General features: G+C 46.4%; 1 protein-coding gene across 6 annotated transcripts in view; it reads right to left on the reverse strand.

Annotated features, from left to right (window-relative positions):
* LOC129865699 (chromodomain-helicase-DNA-binding protein 3-like) overlaps positions 1-27,214 on the reverse strand; it is a 30,638-nt gene extending 3,424 nt beyond the window's left edge. The window contains exons 1-39 of one of the 6 annotated variants that reach the window (XM_055938661.1): positions 26,512-27,214; positions 23,907-24,040; positions 23,565-23,744; positions 23,339-23,463; positions 22,830-23,116; positions 22,534-22,712; positions 22,255-22,387; positions 21,606-21,787; positions 21,148-21,420; positions 20,868-21,071; positions 20,458-20,675; positions 20,222-20,353; positions 19,921-20,017; positions 19,536-19,727; positions 18,954-19,154; positions 18,594-18,731; positions 18,250-18,371; positions 17,826-17,999; positions 17,366-17,507; positions 16,890-17,021; positions 16,627-16,744; positions 16,369-16,493; positions 15,770-16,001; positions 15,195-15,364; positions 14,761-14,938; positions 14,362-14,427; positions 13,757-13,845; positions 13,451-13,584; positions 13,099-13,243; positions 12,438-12,636; positions 12,076-12,239; positions 11,592-11,961; positions 11,272-11,409; positions 10,683-10,791; positions 10,121-10,253; positions 8,046-8,241; positions 7,199-7,362; positions 6,871-6,997; positions 304-3,220 (exon numbers count right to left, since the gene is read on the reverse strand). In XM_055938661.1, coding sequence (XP_055794636.1) covers positions 2,991-3,220; positions 6,871-6,997; positions 7,199-7,362; positions 8,046-8,241; positions 10,121-10,253; positions 10,683-10,791; positions 11,272-11,409; positions 11,592-11,961; positions 12,076-12,239; positions 12,438-12,636; positions 13,099-13,243; positions 13,451-13,584; positions 13,757-13,845; positions 14,362-14,427; positions 14,761-14,938; positions 15,195-15,364; positions 15,770-16,001; positions 16,369-16,493; positions 16,627-16,744; positions 16,890-17,021; positions 17,366-17,507; positions 17,826-17,999; positions 18,250-18,371; positions 18,594-18,731; positions 18,954-19,154; positions 19,536-19,727; positions 19,921-20,017; positions 20,222-20,353; positions 20,458-20,675; positions 20,868-21,071; positions 21,148-21,420; positions 21,606-21,787; positions 22,255-22,387; positions 22,534-22,712; positions 22,830-23,116; positions 23,339-23,463; positions 23,565-23,744; positions 23,907-24,040; positions 26,512-26,674 — 6,495 coding nt within the window. In that variant the 5' untranslated portion in view covers positions 26,675-27,214 and the 3' untranslated portion in view covers positions 304-2,990. Of the gene's footprint in view, positions 1-303; positions 3,221-6,870; positions 6,998-7,198; positions 7,363-8,045; positions 8,242-10,120; positions 10,254-10,682; positions 10,792-11,271; positions 11,410-11,591; positions 11,962-12,075; positions 12,240-12,437; positions 12,637-13,098; positions 13,244-13,450; positions 13,585-13,756; positions 13,846-14,361; positions 14,449-14,760; positions 14,939-15,194; positions 15,413-15,769; positions 16,002-16,368; positions 16,494-16,626; positions 16,745-16,889; positions 17,022-17,365; positions 17,508-17,825; positions 18,000-18,249; positions 18,372-18,593; positions 18,732-18,953; positions 19,155-19,535; positions 19,728-19,920; positions 20,018-20,221; positions 20,354-20,457; positions 20,676-20,867; positions 21,072-21,147; positions 21,421-21,605; positions 21,788-22,254; positions 22,388-22,533; positions 22,713-22,829; positions 23,117-23,338; positions 23,464-23,564; positions 23,745-23,906; positions 24,041-26,511 lie in introns of those variants that run through there. The other 5 variants (XM_055938660.1, XM_055938659.1, XM_055938658.1 and 2 more) reach the window with 5 other exon arrangements.
* Positions 27,215-27,429: the final 215 nt, after the last annotated feature.

Consider the following 27,429-nt stretch of genomic DNA (forward strand, 5'->3'; position numbering starts at 1 on the left):
CTTCACTTTGTTTGATGTCCTACTCTTAACTCTTCTCCATTCCATGATTAACTGAGGCATTATGTGCCGAATCAAAGCACCATCCACCACAAGAATGATCACAATGTCACTCTATCACTCTCTGAATTATTACCCTGAACTCTCAGCTTCAAGTATGTGGGAAGGAGAGAGAGAGAACGAGAGAGAGAGAGGGGGGAGAAACAGACACACACAAACACAACATAACAAGACGCACACACACACACACAATTTAGATGACACCTACTGCACTGATGAATAGATTGATACACACCGGCTACCGAGCACTTATGACAACCTTTTTAATGAGCGAGCTTGCATATACATTCAGAATATCATACATTATATGTCATGGTAACAATACGAATGAAAAACAGCTTATATAGTTTAATGGGGGTCTTCTTGAGGACAAACACACACACACACACACACACACACACACACGCACAGGCAGCTTCTGTCTGCTCTAGGCGGTGTCCCCGGGAAGGCATAAATTGTCATAACACCCCCGTATATCAAAGTACTGATAGTGTACTGTACGAGAGTGGTGGGTGTGATGATATGATAACTACTGCTGGTGTGGCTGCAGCTGCTGTACATATAGCCAGAGAGAGACAGAGGGGGAACAGGGAAACCTTATGGCACGTGGCCCAGTGGAGGCCACTGGGAGGGAAGGAAGGCAGAGGGACTACTTAACTTAGTGCTGTGTGACTGTGTGTGAGAGTTCACATCTGATTACCAACAATACAAATAAAGCTGGATAGTTGGAGTGAAGGGGAGAGGGGTGGGGGGTTTAGAGAAAGAGAGTGAGAGAAAGGGAGATGAGACATGTAAAAAGTGAGAGACAAAAGAAAGAGAGAGGGATATGAAAAATATTTTTTAAAAAACAGAGAAAAAGACTGGGAAAGAGAGGGAGAGAGCAAGAACGAGAGAGAAAGAGAATGCGAGTGGGGGGAATGTTATGGATCACTTGTGCTGTTACAAGATAAAGGCTTTTCCCGCTCTGACACCTCATATCATATACTTCACTCTCACTCAAAACCATTCCAAGCATATCGCTCTCCCTCTCTCTCCTCCCCCTCTCTCTCTCTCTGACTCCAAAGTCACCCCGTGCACTCATCCAACACTTTCAACTCTTCACTCCGACTCATCTCCCCCTCTTTTTCCCCTCCCCCTCTCTCCCTTCTCAGGAGTGTAGTCTAATCCCTCGTTCATTCTGCTCTACCTGTTTCCTTTGTTCAAGCAGCTGTTTATTGCCTATCAGAGAGAAAGAGGGAGAGAGAGTGAAAGAGTGTGAGAGAGAGAGAGAGAGAGAGAGAGAGAGAGAGAGAGAGAGAGAGAGAGAGAGAGAGAGAGAGAAGGTGAGAGAGCACTGACAGTCAAGACTTTGTGGGCCTGATCCTCTAAACAGCCAATGCCGTGGTGCAGTCTATCATTCACCTCAGAGAGAAATGAAAACCAGAAAGAGAGGGAGGAGGAGGAGAAGACCTGGCAATGAAAATGAGAGCAGGCAGCAGATGTTTTGTAGACATAGTTGTCCATTTTGGACAAGAGCAGTCCTGGAGAGACAGACTTGCAGCTTGACTTAGCATAACAAGAATATCCACAATTACTCTATCAGAGTTGTTTTTGTGTGTGTGTGAGTGTGTATTCCCACATGTGTGTATGCCAACACTTTCGCACATGCATGAGCGTGTGTGTGTGTGTGCACAGGCATGTCCTGTACAATATCCCTTTCCCTTTTGCAGATCCAATCTAATCTTTCTGTAATGTCATTCCGTTAAAGAATTTTGGCCGACAAGTCAAGCCACGCTTTGTGCTTTGAGGTACATGAAACGCCAGCTGATCACTTTTTCACACATTCACACTTCATGACACTACACCACATCGTTGTCCCAATACCAGACCCCCTATTGCCTGCGTTTCCTTCTTACGTCCATCAAGATAAAGTGACCCCATATAAAGGTGCTACAGTAAGTATGGTTGGCCAATACAGTACAAAGAATACAGCTCTCTTCCCATTGGTCACTGTCCTCTTCACATCTCACGTTGATTGGTTCATTACGACGACAACAATATAAAAACAGGAAGTACTTTTGTTTCTACATCTGTGCTGCTTTACGGTTGGTTGGGCTTGGAATCTGGAATGCCGAGGGGTGATTCAGTCCAGGGACAATTTTTCCTCATTCTAATTTTTTGGGGTTGAAATGAGAAAATCCAGCATGGTCCACTTTGGCTTGCATTTGCATTGCAGTGCCTTGTATTGAACAGAGGAGGGTAGTACAGAGAGAGACCAGTCTTAGTAGGTTTAGGCAATGTTGTGTGCAAGGTCTGCTGTGTGTGTGTGTAAGAGAGAGGGAGGATGAGGTGTGCAGGACAGAGAGGGATTGTGAAGGAATGAAGGAGTGCAGAGTCGAAGTGCGGAGTCGTTCACTCAGCCGTCGGATAAAGAATGATTCCGGAGGGGAAACGTTGTGGCAGAACGGGAGAGAGAAGGGATAGAAACGGGCCAGTAGATTTGTCTGAGGAATGAAAAAGAACAAATCTCCCCTTTCTTTGCATGTTTCTCTCTTTCAGCTGCTCATACCTACATTCTTGAACCCCTTCTCTCTTGATTACATTAACATACTCTCGCTATTTTTTCCTCGTTGCCTTTTTCTCTCTGCCAACACTTCTCCCCCAGAGTCAGCTTACGGGCCTCTTTCCTTCTTTCCTTCCCTCTTTCCCCCTCTATTTTTTGGCCAGACAATTCACCTTCCTCTCACTATAAATTGTCCATGTTTTACTTCAAAGCAGTGCCTTTTGGATTCTCTCTCTCTCTCTCTCCCTGCCTCCCTCCACCTCCCTCTCTCTCTCACTATCCATCGTCCATGCTTTACTGCAAAGTGCCATCTCTTCTCCTCTCCTCCTTTTGGATTCTGTCTCTCTCTGTGCTTCTCCACCTCTCCCTCCATCTCTCCATCCCGCCATCCTCAGGGTTTCTTGGGCCGTCCGTTGCGGGGCAGGTTCTCCACGGTGTTACTGAGGCGGTACTTGACGATGATGCTGTGCACCGTGGACTTAGGCATCCTCAGCTCCTGCCCGATGGACCCCTCCGATTTGCCGTCCTTCCACAGGTCGACCACGCGCTGCCGCTGCATGATGTCGTGCTCCTTGGTCTTCAGGAAGCCAGCGCCGCCGCCACCCGGGGCTTCTGGGGCTTCTGTGGGGGCAGACAAGCGGCAGAGCTGTAGAGACTGGGTGGGACTGGGAGGGAGAGGTAGGGGTCACCACGTCAACGCCACGGCAACACCCCAGCAACGCCATGGTAACACGAGCGACAGTCAGTCAGTTCAGGCAGTCTGGCACTCAAAACTCCACTACTGAGGGTCAGCTCCTCGAGGTGTCATGGAAACAACAACAACCACAACATCATTGTTACACTTCCCAAAGGGCAAGCCATTTTGAGGGACAGTCAACGTTGTTGAAAGTTTGTGTTCTCACAATTCAGGTGTGTTGAAATGCCATTACGTTTTGCTTGGAGTTCACCGAGGTTAGCTACAGTTACACAGTGAGAAAAGACGCAGGGCAGACAGAAGTTGTTTATTTTGACGCAGCAGCAGCTTTGCGTACTCAGGACTGGGATGAGGTGACCAGACTGTTGAAGTGAGGTTATTATCAGGTTATTATGAGGTCATAGAAGTGTTAGCTTTTTCCATTCACTGTTTTTCCTCACTCACTCTCTCCCTCCGCTCCTCTCCACACTCCTCTCTGTCTCTCTTCTCTCCCCCTCTCCTATCATTTTCTGCTCTCTCTCTCCCCCTCTGCTCTTCACTCTCCTCTTCCTCTCTCCCCCTCTCTTCCTTTTCTCTAAAAAGGGGTCACCAACCAGAGCTACCCTAATCAAGACAACAAACCCAATGCACCCCCATATACCAAATATTTATAGCTCTACCCAGAGAGCGCATTCATTCGTTCAGACTGTCTGTGTGTTCAGCTGCTTCAGCAGCACGGTCCACTCAGACTCAACACCCACAGAGAACAGACAGACGGTGTGTGATCTAGCGACTATTTCTGAACACCAGCGTTCAGCCCAGCATTCTGTTCAGCCAAGCCTCAGAGAGTTCTGGTTCACAAGTCACAACAAGGAGTTTACACAAGCAACTTCTGTGTGGTTTGGTGTCCTCTTAAAATACCTTTGTACAAAGTCCCTGGAGACTGAATTACATCTTGGCACCGCGATGCGGTTCGAAATGAACTAACGGCACATTTTCAGAAAAAGAAAAAACAAATCTCCCAGAATGCTGTCTCAGACTGATGGGTCCCACTGCAAATACATAAATCAAGATGTAGGAATGCAGGTCCACACTACAGACGGACTGGATCACAGCACCCTGGATCAGCCAGGCCAATACAGAGTAATACCAGTGGGGAGTATCAGGTTTACCAAATATCTCTGCATCTCTGTTAGAGTTCTGTTACACACTCCAGAGCAGACGTATCTGGTCAACATCTGCTGTAGCCAAACTAAATTGAGGGAAAACAAATTGTTGGCAGTTGGAGTGGACTTAAAAACGACTGAAAGAGCTGGACAATAAGCCCCCCCCAAAAAAGGTGGAGAGTTTGAGGTGGAGAGTTTAGAATATTTTAATTACGCCAATGAGTAGAATAAACCTTTAGGAGGATACATCAACATCTGCAAATATTCTTCCAAAATTGTTTGTGGGGTTCCAACGTACTGGACACCTTCATATTCTTGCAAGCTTGGTTCAGAATAGCTAATAGAAAACAGTTTGTAAGTTTTTCAACAATTGAAAAGATAAAAGGGCAAATCCTAACTTCCACCAAGTAGAATTTTCAAATCTCCCAATATTGACATCAGTGCATGACTAAGTGAAAGTTCAATTTAAGTGGAAGGATTCACCATAGAAACAGAATGACATCATTCCAGTTCTGAGGGATCCACCCCAAAGTGACAAAAACATTTTGACATCAGAGATTGTGATTAGCAGTGAACCTGACTACTTCAGGTGGCAATCTGACACCACTAACAGCAACGAAAACAAAGACAAAGTGGATCTCACTGATCTAAGTGTCTCCGGCATTGCCAGAGTTTATTGAGCCATGACAGATGAGAGGACGTTCTCAACTCAGTTTTCTTCAATAAATAGTGCTTAGAAGGATGTTACAAACCAGGGAGTAATCCCACAGTGCCATTTGAGAAAAAACAGGTGACTACTACACACTACCTAGACACGTTCACACTGCGACTTAGCCCTGGGCTAAGATACATTTTAGCCCGGGGCTAATCGAGTGTTCACACATGCACATTCCAAAGTGGGCTAGCACCAACCTTAGCCCAGGGGGAGCAGGGTTAGCACCGACTTTTCGGGGGCTAGCGCCAGAAACACGGTGCCAAAATAGCCAGTGTGAAACGGGGTGTGAATAACGCATAGAATTGTCACTGTCCAATCACAAAAGCTGCACTTTCTCTTCATTTGCATATGCTTGTGATGCCTGTGATGCGTTCTGCACACTATTTTGATAAGTACATTTATACTATTTCATCTTTCCATCTGAGGACAAAAAAAAACTGAAATACTTTAATCCGTTCAAAAACAAAAACGGTTGCTAGGCAGGCTGGCCAACGTCTTCCCACTGGGCACACATGGGTTGAATAAACGTTGTTTCCACGTTATTTTAATGAAATTACGTTGACCCAACGTGGAATAGACGTTGAATTGACATCTGTGCCCAGTGGGTTTCATTTAGCTAGCCTCTGAAGCCACAAACTCTACAGCTGGAAGGGCAGCAAACGTTCCATTTCCGTCCGTTTTCTATTGACATTTAATTGTATATGGCTATCCATGATAACAATATTGTTGGGTGATATTGCCTGGATCAGAAAAGTCGATGTATCTTCCTTGCACAGCGTTCTCTATACAGAGCAAGATCGCATTTCAAGTGAGAAAAAATTGTTTCCGAAGGTCGGACAGGCAGACACCAATCACTGTTGGAAATAAAACGCTGGGCTAGAGGAAAATGAATATGTTAATAAATGCCTTATTGCTTATAAAATTGGTCGCGTTGCTGCAATAGAATGTTGGTCGCGTGTTGTGTTTGTCTGTTATCCCAGGGCTTTGGAATACAAGTGTGAATCCTTAGCCCATGGCAAAAGCTCAGCCCAGGGTTAACAAATGCTTGTGTGACACAAAGGATAAGCTAGCCCAGGGCCAGACGTAGCCCGGGGCTAAGAACAATACAGTGTAAAAAGGCCTAGAAGCATTAACCTCACCATAATGATCTATATAGCAACAGACGCAAATATCTCACTACAAAATGTATGACCATATAAAGATGCTACATTCCCCATGCATTATCTGCTACAGATTTGACCCATCTGTCCCAAGATTCCAGAGCCAGAAGCCAATGCATTCTAAACTGTACCTCATTAGGTCTATATCAACATACATATAGTGCAATACACTGGTATAGTACATACTCTCGGAGGTACTGCAGCTTAAGCTAAATGGATTTGTCTTCTCTGCTTGGGCTGTACAGACGCCCTACTTGGAACGAGTACACACACACACACACACACACACACACACACACACACACACACACACACACACACACACACACACACACACACACACACACACACACACACCACATTTTTTCCAAAGCTTCACTGATGAAGGATTGACTTTATCAGATAATAAATGAAGGATTTCGGCAAGAAATGCAGCAGCTGCAGAGTAGCAACCCATAAAAAACACTTCTAACTGATAGCAACATGGAATCATTCATTAGTAGTTTTGGAAAGAACTTTTCAGTGAATGGGTGTTACAGCACAGTGTAGCCACTGACCTGATACGAAAGATCCAGGGGGCATCTGGCTGTAGTTGGCCCCTCCCATGGGTAAGACTCCCGGGGGGACGGGGGTGAAGGCGGGTCCAAAGTTCTGAGGAGTGGCGTACGGTCCTGGAGGGATGATCTGGAGGGAGCGGGGACAGACTGTCAATTTGATGATCGATCGAAATCAAAAAGAATAATCAGAAGTCTGAGTGTGTGTGTGTGTGTGTATATATGTGTCTGTGTGTGTTCACAGGTAGTTTGTGTGTATGCGTGTTGCGCGGGCTTGCGTTACTGTGTGTGTATGTTTTTTCCTGCGTGTGTGTGAACTCAGTCTACTTACCGGGGGAGTGTGTGTGTCAGTACCCTTGCTGGCTAGTCTGCTGAGGATGCTCCTCTCTGACATCTGCAGGCGTGCGGCGATGGGCGGGACTCGGGACAGTGTGGCAGGGAGCCGCGTCACGTCAGCCTTCATGTCACTCAGCAGCTCCTCCAACTGGTTCAGCACTGAAATTACAACAACTCAACGGTCAATTCCTCCATTAGCCATTCCAAGCAGCTATTAGATTAGTAAATTACTGTTAACCATTACAAGCAGCTATTGGTGTGTTAGTATTAACCATCAACTACGTACTCTATCAGTCTCCCACTAGGTTTGAGTTACATTATACAGTGAGACAATTTAGGCCACAGGGCATGTAGAATATGTTGTGTTGGAAGCAAAAGCCTGCCCCCACTGAAGCACTACAATATTGAACGCTCATTTTTGTTTAATGTCACGAAACCGTCATGGCACATTTTGTATAAACGTATCTCTATCTTTCAGGATTGTTGTAGAATACTGAAAAAGTCAAGCCAGTATGTTGTCCTTTCAAATGAACAATACAAACACACCAACTCGTCAGAGATCGGATGAGGACATTTTCTGAACTAACAAACAAGTCTGGTAACTGAGATTGTAACTCTATCCTGAAGTTGATATTGTGAAATGTTAGCTTCTGGCAGCAGCAGCTCTGTGAGGCCTGGTCTGCTGACAGATTCAGGTCAAAGAACGTTGAAAAGATGTAGTCTGGGAGATTGTTTCTTTATCTTTATTTCTGATATAAATGCGTACAGACGCACACCACACACACACGCAGAAAGGGGAGGGAGATTTTGGGTTTGTGTGTGTGTGTGTGTGTGTCCCTCACCCTTGTGCAGCACTGCGTTGGCAGGTTTGTTCCCGGCCAGGGACTCCTTGCTGAGGTGCTGGTGGGACTCAGCCAAACACTCCACCTCGGCGAAGCGGGCGTTCAGGGCCATGGCGGGGTGGACCGGGTCCTGGGTCATATTCAGGTAGGCTGCCCTCCTCAGCTGCTCCTCGATCACCAGGGCCTGCTCTAATAACTGGGGGGGGGGGGGGGGGGGGTCAGTTCTTTCATCAAGGATTGTCCTAAAACTCGTCTGCTTCTTGACATATATCTGGCCAACATGTACTGTGTGTACTGCATTTCACGGGAAGAAAGTTTTATTGAGTTTAATTTATCTGAATCGTAATAGGCAGAAAGAGGAGAGAGATGAACAGAATGTGAGGATGGCATGAGGAGGAGGAGAGAAGAATGAGTCAGAAAAAGACAGATGATGTGGGGAGAAATTCTAGAAAAAAATATTCATATTTACAGTGTTATTTTAGCCACCATCATTGTGTGAGAGTGAGAATGCGGATGTTGAGGTCAGGGCATGAAACATGTGAGGCCATCAAAAACAGGATGAGTGCCATTTCACAAACGCACCGGTCAGCAATACCACCCTGGTATCCGTCTGTCAATTCAATATCTGTCATTCATAGGGTCTCAGACTTACATCTTTTAAAACAGATATGTTCTATTAGATATTGAACTGTACTTAAATACAGTGAGCTCCAAAAGTATTGGGACCGTGACACATTTTTCTGGCTCTGTACTTCAGCACTTTGGATTTGTAATGATACAATGACTATACGGTTAATGTGCGGACTATCATCTTTCCTTTGAGGGTATTTTCATCCATATCGGGTGAACTGTTTCAAAATTACAGCACTTTTTGTACATAAGTCCCCCCCATATTATGGGACCAAACTCATTTATTATTTTTTTATTTAACTAGGCAAATCAGTTAAGAACAAATTCTTGTTTACAATGATGGCCTAAGAACAGTGGGTTAACTGCCTTATTCTGGGGCAGAATGATAGATTCTTACCTTGTCAGCTCGGGGATTCGATCTAGCAACCTTTTGGTTACTGGCCCAACACTAGGCTACCTACCGCCACACTTATATGTGTATTGAAGTAGTAAAAGTTATTTGGTCCCGTATTCCTAGTACGCAATGACTACATCAAGCTTGTGACTCTACACATTTGTTGGATGCATTTGCTGTTTGTTTTGGTTTGCGTTTCAGATCATTTCGAGCCCAATAGAAATGAATGGTAAGGTATTGTGTCATTTTGGAGTCACTTTTATTGTAAATAAGAATAGAATATGTTTCTAAACACTTCTACATTAATGTGGATGCTACCATGACTATGGATAATCCTGAATTAATCGTGAAGAATGATAAGTGAAAGATACAGACGCAGAAATATCATACCCCCAACACATGCTAACCTCTCACCATTACAATAACATGGTTAGCATATTTTTGGGGGGGGGCGGGGGGGGGGGTATGAAACACAACCAAAACAAACAGCAAATGCATCTCACATTTGTAGAGTGACAAGCTTGACGTAGTCATTGCATGCTATGAATATGGGACCAGATACTTAACTTTTTACTACTCTAATACACATATAAGTGATTTTGTCCCAATACTTTTGGTCCACTAAAATGGGGGGACTATGTACAAAAAGTGTTATAATTTCAAAACGGTTCACCCGATATGGATGAAAATACCCTAGAATTTGAGCTGACAGTCTGCACATGAACCTCATAGTCATTGTATCATTTCAAATCCAAAGTCCTGGAGTACAGAGCCAAAACAACAAAACATATTGCACTGTCCCAATACTTTTGGAGCTCACTGTATGTCCTGAATTGTGTTCATCTTGTCTGTGTCATGGTTGTGTGGTGTCATAGTTATGTGATGGTTATGTTATAGTATGTCATGTGATGTGTAGGGCTCAGAGTGTTTCCTGTCCTTTTAGTTATTCTACGCTATGTATCCTATGCCATGCTACACTGCTATGCAATGTCATGTCATGCTATGTCATGTCAGGTTATGTCATTTTATGTCACGCCATGCGGTGTCGTACCTTGAAGCGGCGGGCCAGGAACTTGTTCTTCATCTCCAGGAAGTTGCCCTTGTTGGCCTGCGACTTGAAGGGCTCGTTGACAATGGCGAACTGGGGGTCGTTCTGGATGTCCTGCCACCTAGCGTACCCATGACTGATACAGAGAGGTCAAGGGTCATACAAGCTCAATACATCATTGGCAAATCCCAAACAAACATCTAGCTTGTCAGTAGTAATAAGTATTTTAGCACAACTTCTACTAAGCCTATGAATAGGGCTATCATCATCAAGCTTATTCCTATCGAATTCTTTCAGATCTTTATTGTGTTTCTTGTGTTAGGAGGGCTAGGGTTAGATTTCCGGATTGGGAATTCTAGTGAAAGTCACAGAAATAGAACAAACAGAATGGACTTCCAATCTCTAGTCCGTGTGTAGATCTCTGCAGACACAATCTAATAGTTCTCTGCTACACAAAGGCATCAGTGAATGGACTTGTTGACTTCTAACAAGAAGCCCCTGCTGCAGCAAGATCAATAAATAAACACGACAAGACGGTTTCCTTGGCAACCGCCGTCAAGGATACAGAACGATTCCCGCCAGCAGCCAGAAGTCGTGCCGCCGGTGCCAGATCTCATTCATCTTCCCAGAGGAGATGGCCGCCCGCTCCTCGTTCTGCCACAGCGTATGAAGCTCTGCAGGGTGAAACGTTAGCATAATGTTGTGTCAAAGTTATAACAATGTTAAAACAACCTGTGAGTTCTGCCACAGCGTGTGCAGCTCCGCAGGGGGACAACGTCAGCATAATGTTATAACGTCAACATAATGTTGTTTTACTGTTAAATGAACAACGTGTGTTCTGTCACAGTGTGTGCATCTCTGCAGGGTAAAGTCAATATAATATTGTATCAATGTTATAACAACAACCTGTGATACTGACTGAGGGTGTTCTGGACCTCTATTGGAAAAAGTCAACACAACATTGTGTCAATGTTAAAACACTCATGCTAAAGCAACCCATGATACTGAATCCCTGTGTGTGGAGTTCAGTGTGGGTGAATATCAACATAACATTGAATGAACGTTGAAACAACCCTTGATACAGAGTCAGTTCTGCCACAGCTCTAACACACAGTACCAGATATGACAGGGGTCATATGATAGGGGTCGTTTACCCGTGAAGCCCCCGTCAGCGATGTTGAACATGAAGCGCCGTCGCTCGGGTGGGATGATGGGGGGTTTCGGCAAGGTGTCTTTGGCAACCTCCTCCTTCGCCACTTCTTTCCCAGCATCCTTTTCACCTTTTACTTCCTCTGTGACCAAGAAGAACACAAGCAAGTTCCTTTAGATCAGTGGATGCCATTGAAAGATACCTAAGAGTGTACATATATCTACCAGTGACTAGTCAGTGAGTCACTAACTAACGAACTGACTAACAGACAGGTACAGACGAATGGACGGACGGATGGACAGACAGACATGTAAGGTCACTCACCTTTCATCACGTCAGAGGGTAGCTGTCTGTCCATCTTCTCCTTGTTGTCTGATGCTTCTGTGGCAACAGGGGCTTCCTCGCTCTCCTTGTCGTTCTCCTTCTCTCTCCCCTTCTCCTCCTCCTCCATCTTCCCTCCGGGTGAGAGCGTTACACTACCTGGTTTCTCATCTTTGACCGCCGATCCTTGTTTAGTTGTTCCTCCCGGTGTGCCCTCCGTACTCTCCTCTTCTCCTTTCTTCTCCTCCATTTGGGCCGGAGGGCTGTCAGTCGTTTTTGTTTCTTTCCCCTCCTCTTTTGTATCACTCTCTTCCTTGTCTGTTGTTGTACTAGAGGATAATTCTTGCGGAGCTTCTTTCGTAGGGATTGGAGACTGGGGACAAGACAAAACATAGTGTTCAGTGACAGTCGTTGGTATAACTGTATGTAGGTTAGCAAGATTTATTAAGACTGTGAACTGTGTAATTAACAGCATTCAATCTCTCACCACTTCAGGATCTGCTCTCCTGTTGCCCTCTACCGCTTTACCCCCTTCCGTCTCTTTCTTTCCATCTTTCTCTGGCTCAGATGGGGCCTTACCCTCCTCCTTCTCTCCCTCCTCCTTCTCTCCATCTTTCCCGTTCTTCTCTCTCTCTGAGGGAGCAGGGGTAGCTGAACACAACACACAGGCAGAGGGTCATCCCTCGCTCACACACACACATATTACACACACAAATGTACACACACACACACAGTTATCACAGTCAGACTTGGAGTGCCCCCTGCTGGATATGTTTTGAGCTGCGTGCCTGCCTACGTGTGTGTGTGCATGTGTATGCTTGCGTGTGTGTGTGTACTTTGTTCACCCACCTGGTTTGGAGGTGCAGGGGGTGTTGTCTGAGGTACAGCTGGGGTCAGGGGTGGGCGTAGCAGTCTTCATGGTCCCTCCAGGGGAGGAGGCTCTGGAGGAGGAAGACACACTGACCTCTGGCCTCAGCGCCTCAGGCTTCATCTCTGGCTTCAGCTCTGGGAGACTCCACCGCCCGTTGATGTGCTCAAACTCCTGGATCTGAGCAGAAAGGAGGGGAGGGGATGGTTCAGAGACAGGACCAAGCAGCTGTCAATCATTGTTGACTAGCAATAAAGTATTCTATTCTGTACTGTACTGTTCTGTACTGTTCTGTACTGTCCTATACTGTTATTTTCTGTACTGTTCTGTTCTAATTCTAGTCTAGCCAACCGTCTCTTTCCCTGGGAAAAATTGGCTCTAATTTCTGTGGCTTTTCATTGATGTATCTTTATGTCACGAGGAAGTCACAGCCTGGGAAAATCTTAGTGGAGACGAAAGAGGTCGAATGACTGTAAAATATCTCTATTTCCTCATATGAGTTCCTTTGTTAGATTCTGGTCTGACAGGTCTGAATGGGTGACAGCTGTGCTAAAAAAAACAACTGTTGCTATTGGTTGAAATGTAACTAGCTAGCCTGTTAGCTTAGCATTGTGGTTGCTAGGATAGACTTTGACCCCTGACCTTCTTCTTGACCAGGGACATGACCCCGATGCGGGTCAGCACGGGCTGACGGCACAGGCCCTCCCTCGGCACGCCGTCGGCGAACGTCTCGGCGCCGTCGGCCACGGGCTCACACAGGTGACGCATGAACAGAGACACATACGCTCTGAAAGAGGAGAGAAGTGAGGGAGAGAGAGGAACCAGGCAGAGAGAGGCAGTAGGAGAGCAGAAAAGGGGGAGGGGGGAAGAGAGAAAAAGGTTTCGAAAAACAGCAAACAAAGAGGGACCAGCAACTACAATGTAGTATGAAGATCTCAGTGTAAGCTCATACTGTAGCCGGTGACGCAAACAATTACAGTTCCTCTCCACTCACTTGAACTCCTTCTCACTCTTGCCCCTCAGGTCTCTGACCAGCCACTGGCAGGAGAAGGCGTCCTGGGCGGGCATGCCCCAACGCATCACCGCGTTTAGGAAGGCCTTCCGCTGGCGCGTGTTGAAGCCCAACACCTAGAGGACATAAGGACGTTATAACACATTCACAACCCATACACATTGCATTCATATGCAGTTCATAAGCCATGAGAGGGGGGATGGCGAGAGAGTGGTGCCCAGGTGAAAGGTACCTACATAAGGACTTCATAACCCATACACAGCAGAACAGAAGGTTATTTTGTCTAACCTCCAGGTTGCCGGCCACTCTGGCCAACAGGGGGGGCAATGGCTTGTCTCTCTCGTTCCTCATCTGGCGGCGGGACTGTCTGCGAGAACCTGGAGCGAGAGAGAGGAATCAGGTAGAGAGAGAGAGAGAGAGAGAGAGAGAGAGAGAGAGAGAGAGAGAGAGAGAGAGAGAGAGAGAGAGAAGAGAGAGGGAGAGAGAGAGAGAAGAGAGAATGAGAGTGAGAGAGAGAAAGGAGGAGGAGAAGTCAGGAGAGTGGCTGGTAACCAGTGTAGTACTTACGGTACCAGTTGACTTGGACTGAAATAGGTTTGGATGTCGGTACTGTTTATACAGAATTTATGTGCAGTAGCTCCACAATACTTTGGAGCTAATATTCTATAAGAAGAACAGGAGCTCAAGCAGTAGAACATTTGAGGTGCCAGTTGTCAGCTCCGCTGGGCTGCTGCCCAAGTCAAGCACGGTTACTAGTAAAGCAGACATAATATCAATCTAGTCTCTCCTTTAAAATCCAAACACTAAATGTGAGAATAAAATAATCTATCACAACACATTCAACAGAGAAGGCTTCACTCCAAATGTGTTGTGCCTTGTGTACTTTGGCCTACCTTCTGGTCTCTCGTCGAAGTCTTCATCCTCCTCCTCGGAGCCCACAGAGTACTCGGACTGGTTATCTGAAATACCAGTATGCCAGTCTGAAACAGCACATGGTGTACCGTCAACAGGCTAGGCCCAGTATCCCCATGCAGCTACTACTAGCAATACTTTAACAAAGCTTCAGCATTACATTAGCATTACCTAACGTATTGCACAAAGACCGTGTATGAAAATATCTAAATCTAACAAAGAGCACAACATTCTTCTATCAACCATGAATGAACCAATACACGGACATGACACAAAGTCTATCAACAACAAAAAGTTATTCAGAATGCCCCAGGTTGCCATAGTGATGCGCCTACACCCATCTCCGTGACAACCACGACTGATGGTTCCCAACTACCTACCTTGGTCCTCCTGTGCTGCGTCGTTGTAGTTGACAGGCTTGCGGTTCCTCTTGCCCTTGCCCAGTTTACTAGCCAGGTCCTCCTGTTGTTGCTCATAGTGATGTCTCAGCAGCTTCTCCCAGTATTCTGGGTCCACACACTCCTCCTGCTTAATGATCTCACGCTCCACCTCCTCAATCTGGATACACACATGCAAGAACATGGAAGAACAGTTTACATATAACCAATGTGATGTAATCTACTTACAAACTCTTTTATAGTTCAATGGAAAGTGTTAACAGTTTAGATTAGCATAAGAGGAACAAAAATACACCAACGTGCCATATAATATTTCTGTATAAATGCAAGCGTACAAAAAGTTGTAATCTGAAACAGCAATGTTATCACTTCTCTCTCTCTATCCCGCTCTCTCCATCCCTCCCTCCCTCTCTCACCTTATCCTCCTCTCGGACCATGTATCGGGCCACTTTGAAGGAGCTCAGGTATTCGTTCATGTTCTGCATGTCTGTGTCATCCGTAGCGTCCTGGCTCCGGTCCAGCAACCTCTCGATGGCCGAGCTGTCGTAGTGGATCACACTGCCCTCATCGTCCCTGTTGTCCCCCGCTGGACACCGTAGGGGAGAGAGGGTGGACATACGTGGTGGTGAGAGGACTTTGGGGGAATAGGAAACGGTGATGAAACAAAGATGAAGATGTGACTAAAATAATTCCATACACAGATGTATGTAACAACCCCCAAATAGAAAGTGTAGTCCTTAAAGAACCCCTCATATTAAGTCCCTAAAGAACCCCTCATATTAAGTCCCTAAAGAACCCCTCATATTAAGTCCCTAAAGCACCCCTCATATTAAGTCCCTAAAGAACCCCTCATATTAAGCTCTCGGTGTCCTATCCTCGCATTTGAGATCCCTCCATCCTCCTCCTGCTCTTCCCCTATCCGTCCCCCTTTCTCCTATCCTCCTTCCATCCCACATCAACAGGTGCCACAAAATGCTTGACAATAACTCACATTCAATCTCGTCCTTGAACAGCTCCTCGGTGCCAAACTTGAGGATGTCGTCCAGCTCTTGTTTGGACATGGATCCAGCCTTGGAGCCCAGGCCGGGCCGTACCACGAGGTGGGTCAACATCATCTTCCTCTTGGCCACCTGGGTGATGCGCTCCTCCACACTGGCACGGGTCACGAAGCGGTATATCATCACCTTGTTGGCCTGCCCGATGCGGTGGGCACGACTGAACGCCTGTGGGGGAGGGAGGGTAGAGGGGGAGGGAGGAGTGAGACAGCAGGGTGGGACAAGGGAGATTGAAAGAAGTAGAGGGGGGTGAGACAGAGAGGGGTAGAGAAGAGATAAGACGAAAAAATAAAAAACAAAATATGGTGTAAAAAACCATACGAGCTTTTAAAAATATTTGTATTATTTCTTATTGTTGTTGCATTAAGAGGGAACCTGCATGTACATGTGTATCCTGTGCATATGACAAATACACATGACTTGATTTGATACAAGAATGCTGTCAAGACTTGTTTCCATTGATGGAAATGTAGATTAATGACAGATCTGAGTGCATTGTGGGCTATAGAATGGCAGGGAATGGCAGACATTCTACCTGGATGTCATTGTGTGGGTTCCAGTCTGAGTCGAAGATGAAGACGGTGTCAGCTGTAGCCAGGTTAATACCCAAACCCCCTGCCCTGGTGGACAGCAGGAAACAGAACTGAGGCGCACCAGGAGCTGAGAGAGATAGAGGGAGGGTGGAGTTGTATTACACACATACCCAAATCTCACAAGAAACTAAAAAGGCCCCTTTCATCTATAGTCGTGGCTTTTGTTTCTAGAGCCCTTAGACGATGAGTGTCTCCCTCACCATTGAACCTGTCTATGGCCTCCTGTCTCAGAGCCCCTGTGACTCCTCCATCGATCCTCTCGTACTTATAACCCTCAAAGTCCAGGAAGTCCTCCAACAGGTCCAACATCTTAGTCATCTACCAGAGAGGGAGGAGAGAGAGAGAACAGCGAAATGGTTACGGAAGTGCTAACAGTGCCCCCGTGGTGTGTGTGTGTGTGTGTGTGTGTGTGTGTGTGTGTGTGTGTGTGTGTGTGTGTGTGTGTGTGTGTGTGCGTACCAACCTGTGAGAAGACGAGCACGCGGTGTCCTTGGTCCTTCAGTTTTCTCATCATCTTTTGCAGAAGAGTCAGTTTCCCAGAAGCCTTTGTGAGGTCCGTGCCCTCGTACGCTCCGCTTGCAGTCTTACGGGCTTCCTAATACCACGGTAAAGACAACACACCGTGTCCATGTGATGACATATACACAGATATAGCTTATTTACGGACAAGGTCATCTGATAAAAAACTGAAAGAATTTAAACTTTTTAAATTCCATAAACATCTATGTTTTGACATATTTTCATTCATGCATATTGCTAGATTTCCCCCTGGACTGTAATAAGCTGTAATAGGCTGGACACATTTGTAGCTATAATACTCAAATCTACCAGAAGGTGTCACTGTACTGCAATTCAGAGGTGAATTACAGTCTTACAGTGGAAAATGTTGATACAGTATTCCTGTAACATAAATGACTATATAATTATGATGATAGTTACCATGGAGGCGACAGGGAAGAGGTAGGGGTGGTTGGCACACTTCTTCAGGTCCATCATGATGTTGAGTAGAGACACCTGGTTACCTCCTCCTTTCGAGTTCAGAGCCTCAAAGTTCCTCGTCAGAATCAACTTGTAGTATTTCCTGTTAAAATACATCAATTGAGATGGGCACATTTAGTGTGTGATTGTTTTTATGATTACCTAGTCAAATACTCCCTCTCTCTCTTTTTTCATCTCTCCATCTACCACACTATTCACCTTCCCTCCCCTCTTCTTTCCGCCCTTCATTACGCTCTTCCCTCACTCTTTTATGACCTTTCTTTCATCACTACCTCTCTCTATTCCTTCCCTCCCTCCCTCCATGCATCACTACCTCTGTCTTTTCCTGTCCTCTCATCCTTTCTTACCCCTTCCTTCCTTCCCTCCCTCCCTAACCTCCCTCCCTCCCTACAACCCTTACTTCTGCATGGGGCTGAGTTCCACTCGTACGATGAGCTCTGTCTTGGCCGGCATGTTCTTGAAGACGTCAGCCTTCAGCCTCCTCAACATGTGTGGGCCCAGCAGGTCATGCAGCTTCTGGATCTGGTCCTCCTTGGAGATGTCGGCAAACTCCTCCAGGAACCCCTCCAGGTTACTACAGAGAGAGGGTGGGGAGGTGGGAGGGAGGGAGGTAGAGTGAGAGAGAAAGGATGTCAGGTGAGTAGGGGCCATTTTAGTTGAAAACATGTAAGTAGAGGTAGAGATGTGTGACTAGTTATGTCTGTTAGCCAGTTTCTACGAGTGTGTGCGTCTATACATACAGCACGTCCAAGTGTGTATCAGTCTATACATGTTATGTGTATGTGGTTCTATGTGTGAATGTGTGTGTGTGAGGCTGGCCCTACTTGAAGCGGTTGGGAGTGAGGAAGTTGAGCAGGTGGAACAGCTCCTCCAGGTTGTTCTGTAGAGGAGTACCAGTCAGCAGCAGCTTGTGGTCAATCTTATAGTCATTCAGACGTCGGAAGAACTGACCAGGGAGAGGAGAGAAATCGCAGGCAATAATTCATTGATTGATTGATTTGACTTTTATTGACTTTGAAGAGGAAATTCAGTAAGGTTATATACAGTACACACACACACACACACACACACACACACACACACACACACACACACACACACACACACACACACACACACACACACACACACACACACACACACACACACACAAACAGAGGGAGCCAACCTTGCTCTGATTGTTCTTGAGGCGGTGGGCTTCGTCCACCACTAGACATGCCCAGTCTATAGACTTCAGGGAGGTCTGGTCTATCGTCACCAGCTCATAGGAGGTCAACAGGACATGGAACTTTATTGGGGCTTCTCTCTGGAGAAGAGAGAAAGAGAGGGAGGGAGATCGAGAGGGGTATGTTGGGGGAAAAAGGGAGATTGTATTGGGAGAGAAGTGGAAGGAGGAGGGGGAAGGAGATGCTGAGATTAGTCGAGGTCGTAATAAAAGGACACAAAGATTGGAGCTTTCTCTCATTTCTTTTCTATTACCCTTGTCGTTCCTCTCCTCCCTCCCTCCCTCCGTGCCCTCCTTCCTCACCCTCAGTTTGAAGGCTTTCTTCCCTCCCCTAATGGCGGTGTCGTCAAAGGTCAGCTCATTCTCTCTGATGATTGCTCTGCTGTCCTTGTCCCCTGTGTAGGTCACCACGTAGAAGTCCGGGGCCCACATCTCAAACTCTCTCTCCCAGTTAATGATGGTGGAGAGGGGGGCACTCACCAGGAACGGGCCACGAGTGTGGCCCTTGGTGGGGGGAAGGAAAGAGTGGAGGGGAGGGAAGAGATGCACCATATTTCCAATGGTGACTGTGATGCAGAAAGACCCATTGATAATGCATAGAATAGAGCAGAATATGTTAAGAAGGAATTGGCATTGCAATTTACATTTTAGTAATTCTTATCCAGAGCGACTTACAGTAGTGAGTGCAAATATTTTCATACCTTCTTCGTACTGGTGTCCCCATGGGAATCGAACCCACAACCCTGGCGTTGTAAGCGCCATGCTCTACAAAATGAGCCACGCAGGACTAGAAACCCTAGCAGTAACTAGAAGGGACTAGAAGCACTGGCAATACCAAATACAGGTGTACATAGTAAACAGAGCCACCTGACAGCGACGTCCTACCTCTTTAAAGAGTGAGTAGAGGAAGACGATGGTCTGGATAGTCTTGCCCAGCCCCATCTCGTCTGCCAGGATGGTGTCAGTGCCCTGTGCCCAGCTGAAACGCAGCCAGTTGAGCCCCTCCAGCTGGTACAGGTGCAGAGTGCCCCCCGTCGCCGTCACAAAGTCTGGCTGCTCCTCGTACTTTATCGTAGGCTGGAAGATAAAGACAAGGAATGAGTAGGCGGGATGTTGATGTAAGGGGAAAAAATGAGACCAACATAATTGGCATACAAGTAAAGAAGGATAGTAGAGTTTTGACTTGGAAGTGTTAGTTGATTGGCTACCAGAATGACGACCAATAGATGTGGCTGTTACAGAGTGAGTGAGTGAGCCAATCAGAACTCACGTCGTTGACAGGTGATCTGTGGGGGTCTTCGCTCTCCTCCATCCTCATGCTCCTCATCCTCCTCGGCATGTCTGGAGCCTCCTTCATCACCTCATCCCTGAATCAATCAATCAATCAACCTATCAACCTATCAAATCCAGTGTCCTTGAGCCATATACAATAGCCTACAGAGTTGGGTAAACTTGGTTTGAGATGAACTTCCACGGTTCCCATATTGAGTCTATAAATACAAAGACAGTTGGAATGTTTTAGTGTTTGGTGCCAACATGGATGCCAATTGGCCAGTACAGTAGTCTAGTACCTGTGTGCCCAGTAGTTGGCCTTGTGGATGACAAACTCTGGCATTTCCAGATTGTCTCTCTCCCATGTGCACTGGTCGTAGGTCAGGTCTCTCCACTTGACCAGGTAGTGGTATATCCCCTTCTTGTCCACACTGGGAAAACACACACATTACGGCCTCAACTGCAGACATACCAATCAATAAATTAGCACACGCACGCACACACACCGACACTCCCCCCCCTCACACACACGTACCTGTGGTTAATGATGCGGTGGACCATCATCCATTCAGGCTTGATGCCGTATTTATAGAACTTGTCATCCAGGGCAGCATAGTCTGGGTCTTTCAGCCTCCTCTTCTCACTCTTAACACTCTCCTCCTCTCCCCCTGACCCATAGTCCAGACTGGGAGGCTCATCCATATCTGTCTTCCTCTGGTAGTTACGGAACATCACAGAGTGGAAGATCTCCAGCTAGACGGATGGAGGGATGAAAAAGAGGAGAGGAATAGAGAGAATTTGTTCAATGAAAACAAGGAAGGCAAGACAGACAGGTGGTAGACACACTTGCATGCCAAGTATTTCAGCTGTTCATATTATTTCATCAGCCTCTCTCTCTCTCTCTCTCTCTCTCTCTCTCTCTCTCTCTCTTTCTCTCTCACACACCTGTATTTCAGTGATCCAGGTACAGTGCCAGTAGGACTGTCCGGCCAGCTTGACAAAGAACTCCCTCTCGGCCCTGCCCTTCATGGGGGTTGGCAGGGGAGCATCAGGAGGGGAATCGGGGGCGGGGGGCACGGGTACAGGATCGGGGGGCTCGCCCCATCGCCAGTGGAGGATCCTCTGTACCCTGCCTTTGATGGCAGGACACTGGGGGAAGAAGACGAAAATGAAGAATAGAATCAAAGCGCTCCACACAAAGTAGAAACAAACAAACATGACTTACAGTGCAGCGCGGACACAGCCACTCTCCGTTGGGGATCTCAGGCAGGGGCGGGTTGAGACAGTGGATGTGGTAGGAGGAGGGACAGGTGTCGCAGCATAATAGTTCCCCCCCATCCTTACAGACCCTGCAGAACTCCATGTGCTCATCCTCCTCTTCCTCCAGTCCTACCAGCAGTCCAACCCCAGGTACTTCTGGTACCACCATGTCCTCACTCTCCTCCTCAAACTCCTCAAAGTCCTCATCCTTCGCTTCCCACTGGATCCCCTCTTTCTCCTATAGGAGAGGAGGAGGACAGGAGAGGAGAATGAGACCATGGAGAATGAATAGGTTGAGGAGCACTTAAAGGAATAGTGTGTATATGGTGGGAAATGGTAATACATTATTCCATACAATAATATAAATCAATCGTAAACATGACGATTACGGTACAACCAATTTTAAGCATTACAGTAACTCACACAATGGGGGCAGCTCCACTTGCCCTCGGGGGCCTTCTCCAGCTCAGGCTCCAGACAGACCAGGTGGTAGGCTCTGGGACAGGTGTCACAGAGAATGATCTCCCCTCCCTGCTGGCACACCTCACAGTAGTCCTGGTGGTCTGTCTCATAACCATCCACCTCCACATCACCCTCACCCAGCACTGACAGAGAGAGAGGGGTGGGGGAGAAAATTAGGGAGAACAACAATGTGAGGGAGAGAGAGGGAGAAATGTTGTGGAGAAAGAGAGACCATAGAGAGAGAGAAAGATAAGAGGGAGAGAGACGCAAGGTACACTCTTAGAAAAAACGGTTCCAAAAGTGTTCTTCGGCTGTCCCCATAGGAGAACCCTTTTTGTTTCCAGGTAGAACTCAAAAGGGTTCTACCTGGAACCAAAAATAGTTATTCAAAGGGTTCTCCTATAGGGACAGACAAAAAAACTATTTTAAGTTCAAGAGATGAGGCAGAGAGAGAGCGAGACCTGGGAGAGAGAGAAAGAGAGAAAGAGAGAGAGAAAGATAAAGAAGAGAGGGAAAGAGATAGAGGGAGTGAGAAAAAGAAAGAGGGAGAGATTGGGAGACACCAGATTAGAATAGAGAGTTGACTTTTTCTAAGGAACATTTAGTTTACTTTTCTTCTTCTTCTTGGCGGGCCGTCCTCTTTTGTTCTTCTTGACGCGGGGCGAGCTGTCGGAGCGGACCGAGGAGCTGTGGACACTGGAGTCCTCCTGCTCCGAATCTTCCTCCTCAACATCCTCACCACTCTGAGAGGAAGGGAGGGAGGGAGAGAGCGAGAGAGAGAAACACAGTCAAATCTGTCGACTCTCACACACCTGCATGCTCCCACAGACAGTAGCCCACACAGCACATCTATACATCCATATACAATCCATAGCATAGTGAAACTCACAGAGCTGCTCTTCTTCCTCTTGTTGCCTAGGGCCCCTAGTTTGATGCGTATGGGAGCCATCTTCTTGGCCTTTGCTGCTGCTACCGCCGCTACTGCTGCTGCCGCAGCCGCTGCCACCGCCTTCTTCCTCTCAGCCAGAACACGAGGACTCTTACTGCGACTCTTCTTATATCCAGGGCCTGAAGAACAGGGAGAGGACCGGGGCAATTGGTTAGGACCAAACCCATTCCAATTCAGACCCTGCTACTGTACACATACTATTACAATAGACTCTTCCACCCTCCTCTTTTTCTAACCTTTGCCCTCTTTGGTCTTGGCCTTGCGGAGCGGGGGTGGCGGCTGGGGGGCCGGCCGGGGAGTTTGGGGCTGCTTCCGGGGCGGAGGGGGCGGAGGGGATGGGGAAGCGGTTGCCGCGGAGACCTGCTCGGCGACGGCAATGGCGGCGGCCGCGGCTGCAGCTGCCACGGCCGCAGCACCTGAGCCCTTGAAGGGGTTGTTGGAACTGAACTCCCTCCACTTGACCCCCAGGATGGTCATCATCTTAGACATGGGGATCTTAGGGTTCTTCTTGGCGATCATGGGCCTGCGAGGGGCGAAGAGGAAGACGAGGAAGAAGAGGAGAAAGGGAGAGGGGAAGCTAAATGAGTACGTTAGGAATCTAATCTCAATCAATAACTCAGTAAATTGTCCCCTTTGACTGAGAATGAGGCGCGATAAGCTAAATGTTTTTAGGCTAAACATTCTGCCACCGGCCCTGTCTGATTTCAAGTTAAATAGAGTCAGCTGCGTGACATCTCCACAGTACCTCATGGACTGGCTGAAGGCTTTGTAGTTGGTGAGTGTGCGGTAGTCATCTTCAGTGAAGGTATGATCCACATCCTCCAGACCCCAGTCTTTAGCCAGCTGGGCCGACGTCTTCTGTTCTATTGGCTGGTGGAAAGAAACAATGAATCAGAGCGCTAGACTTGAGCCATCAGAGTGAGGCCAAGAAGAAGCAAAACAAGGACAAAACTTTTTTGTTGTGTCCTTACTTTTATTGTCTCCTCTTGCGTGCTGTCCCCATTGTCTTTTTTCATCTTTAGTTTTTTTTTCTCCTTCTTCTCCTTGTGTCTCTTCTTCTTCTTTTTCTCACAAGTGAAGATGCTGGCTGCACTGTCAGAATTCTCTCCATAGTCTCTCTCTCTCTCCGAGTCTCTCTCTACATCACTGTCCTGAGAGGGGAGAGGAGAAGAGAAGGGGAGAGAGGGGAAGAGGGAAAGAGAGAAAGAAAGAGAGAGAACATAAAAGGGGGGGGGGGCAATAGAAATAGAATGAAGTGTGATCAGAAAGTATGGCTACAGATGGAGTGATATGGTCATGTCCGAGAAACTTACAATCCTTTTTCGTTTTTTAGCTTTGGAGAGTTTTCCTTCTTTCTCTTTCTCCTTCTTCTTTGTCTCCTTCTTCTTCTTGGGCCCTCGTTTCTTCCTCCCTAGACTGTCCCTGTCCAATGCCTCCCCTTCTTCCTCTATGGCAGGTTGAAGAGAGGAGATGTGGATGAAAAGAAAGAGAGCGAGTTGTGACTAAATCATATTGACTATAATCCTCTTTGAAGGCTTTGAATCGTCAATCTAATCTCTTCTGAACACAATTAAGCACAACAGAAGCATTGCACCATCCCGCTGTGATGTGTGCATTGACACCCCATGTGTCATATGAGAGGGACTAGTGTCTTAACATGACTTTCTACCTTGACTGAATTCTGACAAATTTTCAATTAGTTCCAGTCAGTGTGTTTGACAGCTGCTTGGTATAGTTCAATGAAAAGCAAAGCCATAACTGGCTATATTGACATAATATGTCAATGAGTGTTGTATAGCACCCAATAATAGTATTCATGGTGGTATTTGGAAACTGAGGCTGTCATATAAGAAATGTATACCCATAGCAATATATTTGTCCTGCAATAAACAATTGAGGAAATAGAAACCAATAAAACATGTCATAGCTTTATTTCGAAGACAACACCACCAAACGTTTTGAGGATCTGTTAGTGAGTTTTCAAGGGACTTCCAAATGAGTCTTTCAACCCTTTATTCAAGTTTTTCACTAGGCAAAGAGAGAGACAGTAGCCTTTTTGAGAGTGAGAGAAAGATAAGCCTATGTATTGTCAGGAGGGTGGAGAAAAGGGGAAACACATCACCAAGAACTATCGCTTAAGGCCACCATGCACATCGTATAAATTAGTTGGTTTTTATTGTTTGTCTTTGTTGGGCGCCTACAGTAGGGTTACAACACGCAGCGCGCTCCCAAACAAGGTCTCCGCATGTCTGCTGCAGAGTGCAGCCAGAGGCGGCAGCAGCACGCACGCGGGGCTCGGTGATTCTAAGGCCGCAAGCCAGTCTGTCTATATCTGATGAACTGAACCAGAGAGGAAGAGGCGAAGCGAGAGGGATAACTAGGCCCAAAATCTGTCTTCTCCAGCAGGTGGCGGTTTTGCGTTTTTATCACTCACCAAGCGAGGAGTTTTGTATGGAGATCAATGAGAGTGTCGAATTTGGTTAAAACAAATATGTAAAGGCTTATTTGTTACTTGTGGCTTATTTGACCGAATAGAAGTTTCGTAATGCTTAGGTTGCTACTAGTGTACTGATATAAGTAGCACATGTGACATACCTGGAACTTTGAGAAAAAAAACACTTTATATCGGAGTTGTGCCTGTTTTTTGCAGGCGTATCTGCCCTCTCATTGGCTAAAATGGTCCCACCTGCTCTTGCCTCCTCCCGACTGCCTTCCATTTTATTTACATGTATTTTTATTGTTAGAGCGGCCACTTGAGTATCTAGTCAATATAATGGGGCGTCTGTGACTGAAACAACTCCCTACCCTAGGCTACTTCCCGTTAACTCCAAAACCTGGGTCCTGACCAAAAGAGCGACAACCGCTGGCGGAGGTCGCTGGGGGTTGGCAACGGCGGGAAGCGCACTAATCGATTCGCGCGCTTGTCCGTCTCGAGACAATCAATTCAGTGATTCTAAATGGGCCCTTGTTGAATATCCCAAAATCATGATATGCAATAGCCTATCGAATGCTACTATTGAATAGGCTACATGCACATGCATTCTATTTAATTAGGCTAATTCAAATTAACTGTAAAATAATGCAAGCATGTTACTAGGTTTTCAGGAACCAGGTAGGCCTGATCATAGTCCCTCAAAATAAACTTATTTGGATAAAAAAAACTGTTTTGCACATTTCATTGTTGTAGGCAAGTCCTTTCTTTCATGTGGCTATATTTATTATGTTTATTACATGCCTGCTTGTTAAATATGTGTTAGTCTGCTATGACAACGAAAAGCGAGGGAAAACAAAGGCCCTGTAGGCGACACATAACGGTTCTATTCATAACTTTAGTAGAGTGTCAGTGTCCTATCATGTACCGTCCCTGTCAGTGTGGAGACAGTCAGGGGGTAGGATCAAGTTTATTTACACGCTGTCATACCAGCACTCACTCCATCATCCGGTTTTAACGCTTACGCCTTACACATCACTATTCTAAAGATCACTATCAGAAAGCGTATTGCTGGGGAGTCCATGTTTTCTAACAGTGATGTCGTGAGCTTTACCCTTCACGTCGACCTATTCATATTGAGATATGATATATATTGATGAATGTGGCACCATTCTACGGATGAAAAGAAAGTCGAGGAGGATCAACTTTGTTAATTGTAGGCAATATATATGGGATAAAACGAAAAGAGCATTCTCAAGTTGGTTTAGAAGTTGGAATCCTCAACTCTTTCTATTTCAAAGCTGCGCTTCCCTCTGGAGCAACGGAAGCGCAACTAATTATATTGTAGCAAAAGATAACTATTGAGATGAGCAGCACAACGTGTCCTGTCTTACTTTTTTCACAATTTGGAGTATGTGTTTCTATTTTGTGTGCGCGCTCCCGAGTCTTTCGCCAGTGTCTGTCTCCTGTAGCCTACTATAGCCTACCTGGCGCGGCTAGTGTTGCAGTTTCTCGAGGCGCCGCCGGCGAGTTTATGTCGCTTGCGTTCTCGTCTAGATCTCCGTCGTCCTCTTCTTCATCAAAATCTCCTCCCTTGGAATTAACCAACATGCCCTTGTATTCCTCACAGGACCGGAGAGGAGAGGACATTATATTCCTGTCATCGGCTCCGTACTCGAAATCAGAAATCCTCCGGAATTATGATATTTATTTAATATTCAAATCGACTCCAGAAAAAAAGTGGGGGGCGTTTTGGAATATTTTACACTACAACGCAAGGAAACAAAGATGGCCGCCCTTATATTTATTTTTTAACAACCCCCCCAATAAGAAAAATCCCCTTACATAAAAAATGGCTGACTATATTATTGCAGAACGCCCCCCACCACCCCTCCTCCTTTCTCTCTCTCTTTCTCTCTCTCTGCCTGTCTCTCCCTCTCTCCGCGCACCCCTCCCTCCTCAAAAAACATTCACATTGTTACAAGAAAGGGGGTGTATGACTGCTTGTATAAATTGTTACTGGTTTGTTCCCCCCAAATCAGACACGAAGGCAGACTTGCCTGGTAACTCTCCCCAAGATCACACGAAACAACGCTCCCTTTCTACACTGCAGAACACGACACAAATCTATGAAATATTCTTAAAGGCCCCCACCGTAGTATAAAATTATACGTGTGTGTGAGAGAGCGAGAGAGAGAGAGAGTCGGGGAGGGAGCTTGAAAGCGTGTGTGTGTGGGGGGGGGGGCGGGGGGGTTGGAAAAATCTGCCGCAGCCATGCCCAGACTTTACATCAGATTGGATTGCTTAAAAATTAACCACTTGTGGTGGGGATAAAAAACAATGCAATATGCAGACTGTCATTTTTTTCAACTGAAAAGGATTTCGGATTAAAATATAAATCGAAT

The sequence above is a fragment of the Salvelinus fontinalis genome, chromosome 11, assembly GCF_029448725.1.
Source record: "Salvelinus fontinalis isolate EN_2023a chromosome 11, ASM2944872v1, whole genome shotgun sequence".
NCBI classification, from domain to species: domain Eukaryota; kingdom Metazoa; phylum Chordata; class Actinopteri; order Salmoniformes; family Salmonidae; genus Salvelinus; species Salvelinus fontinalis.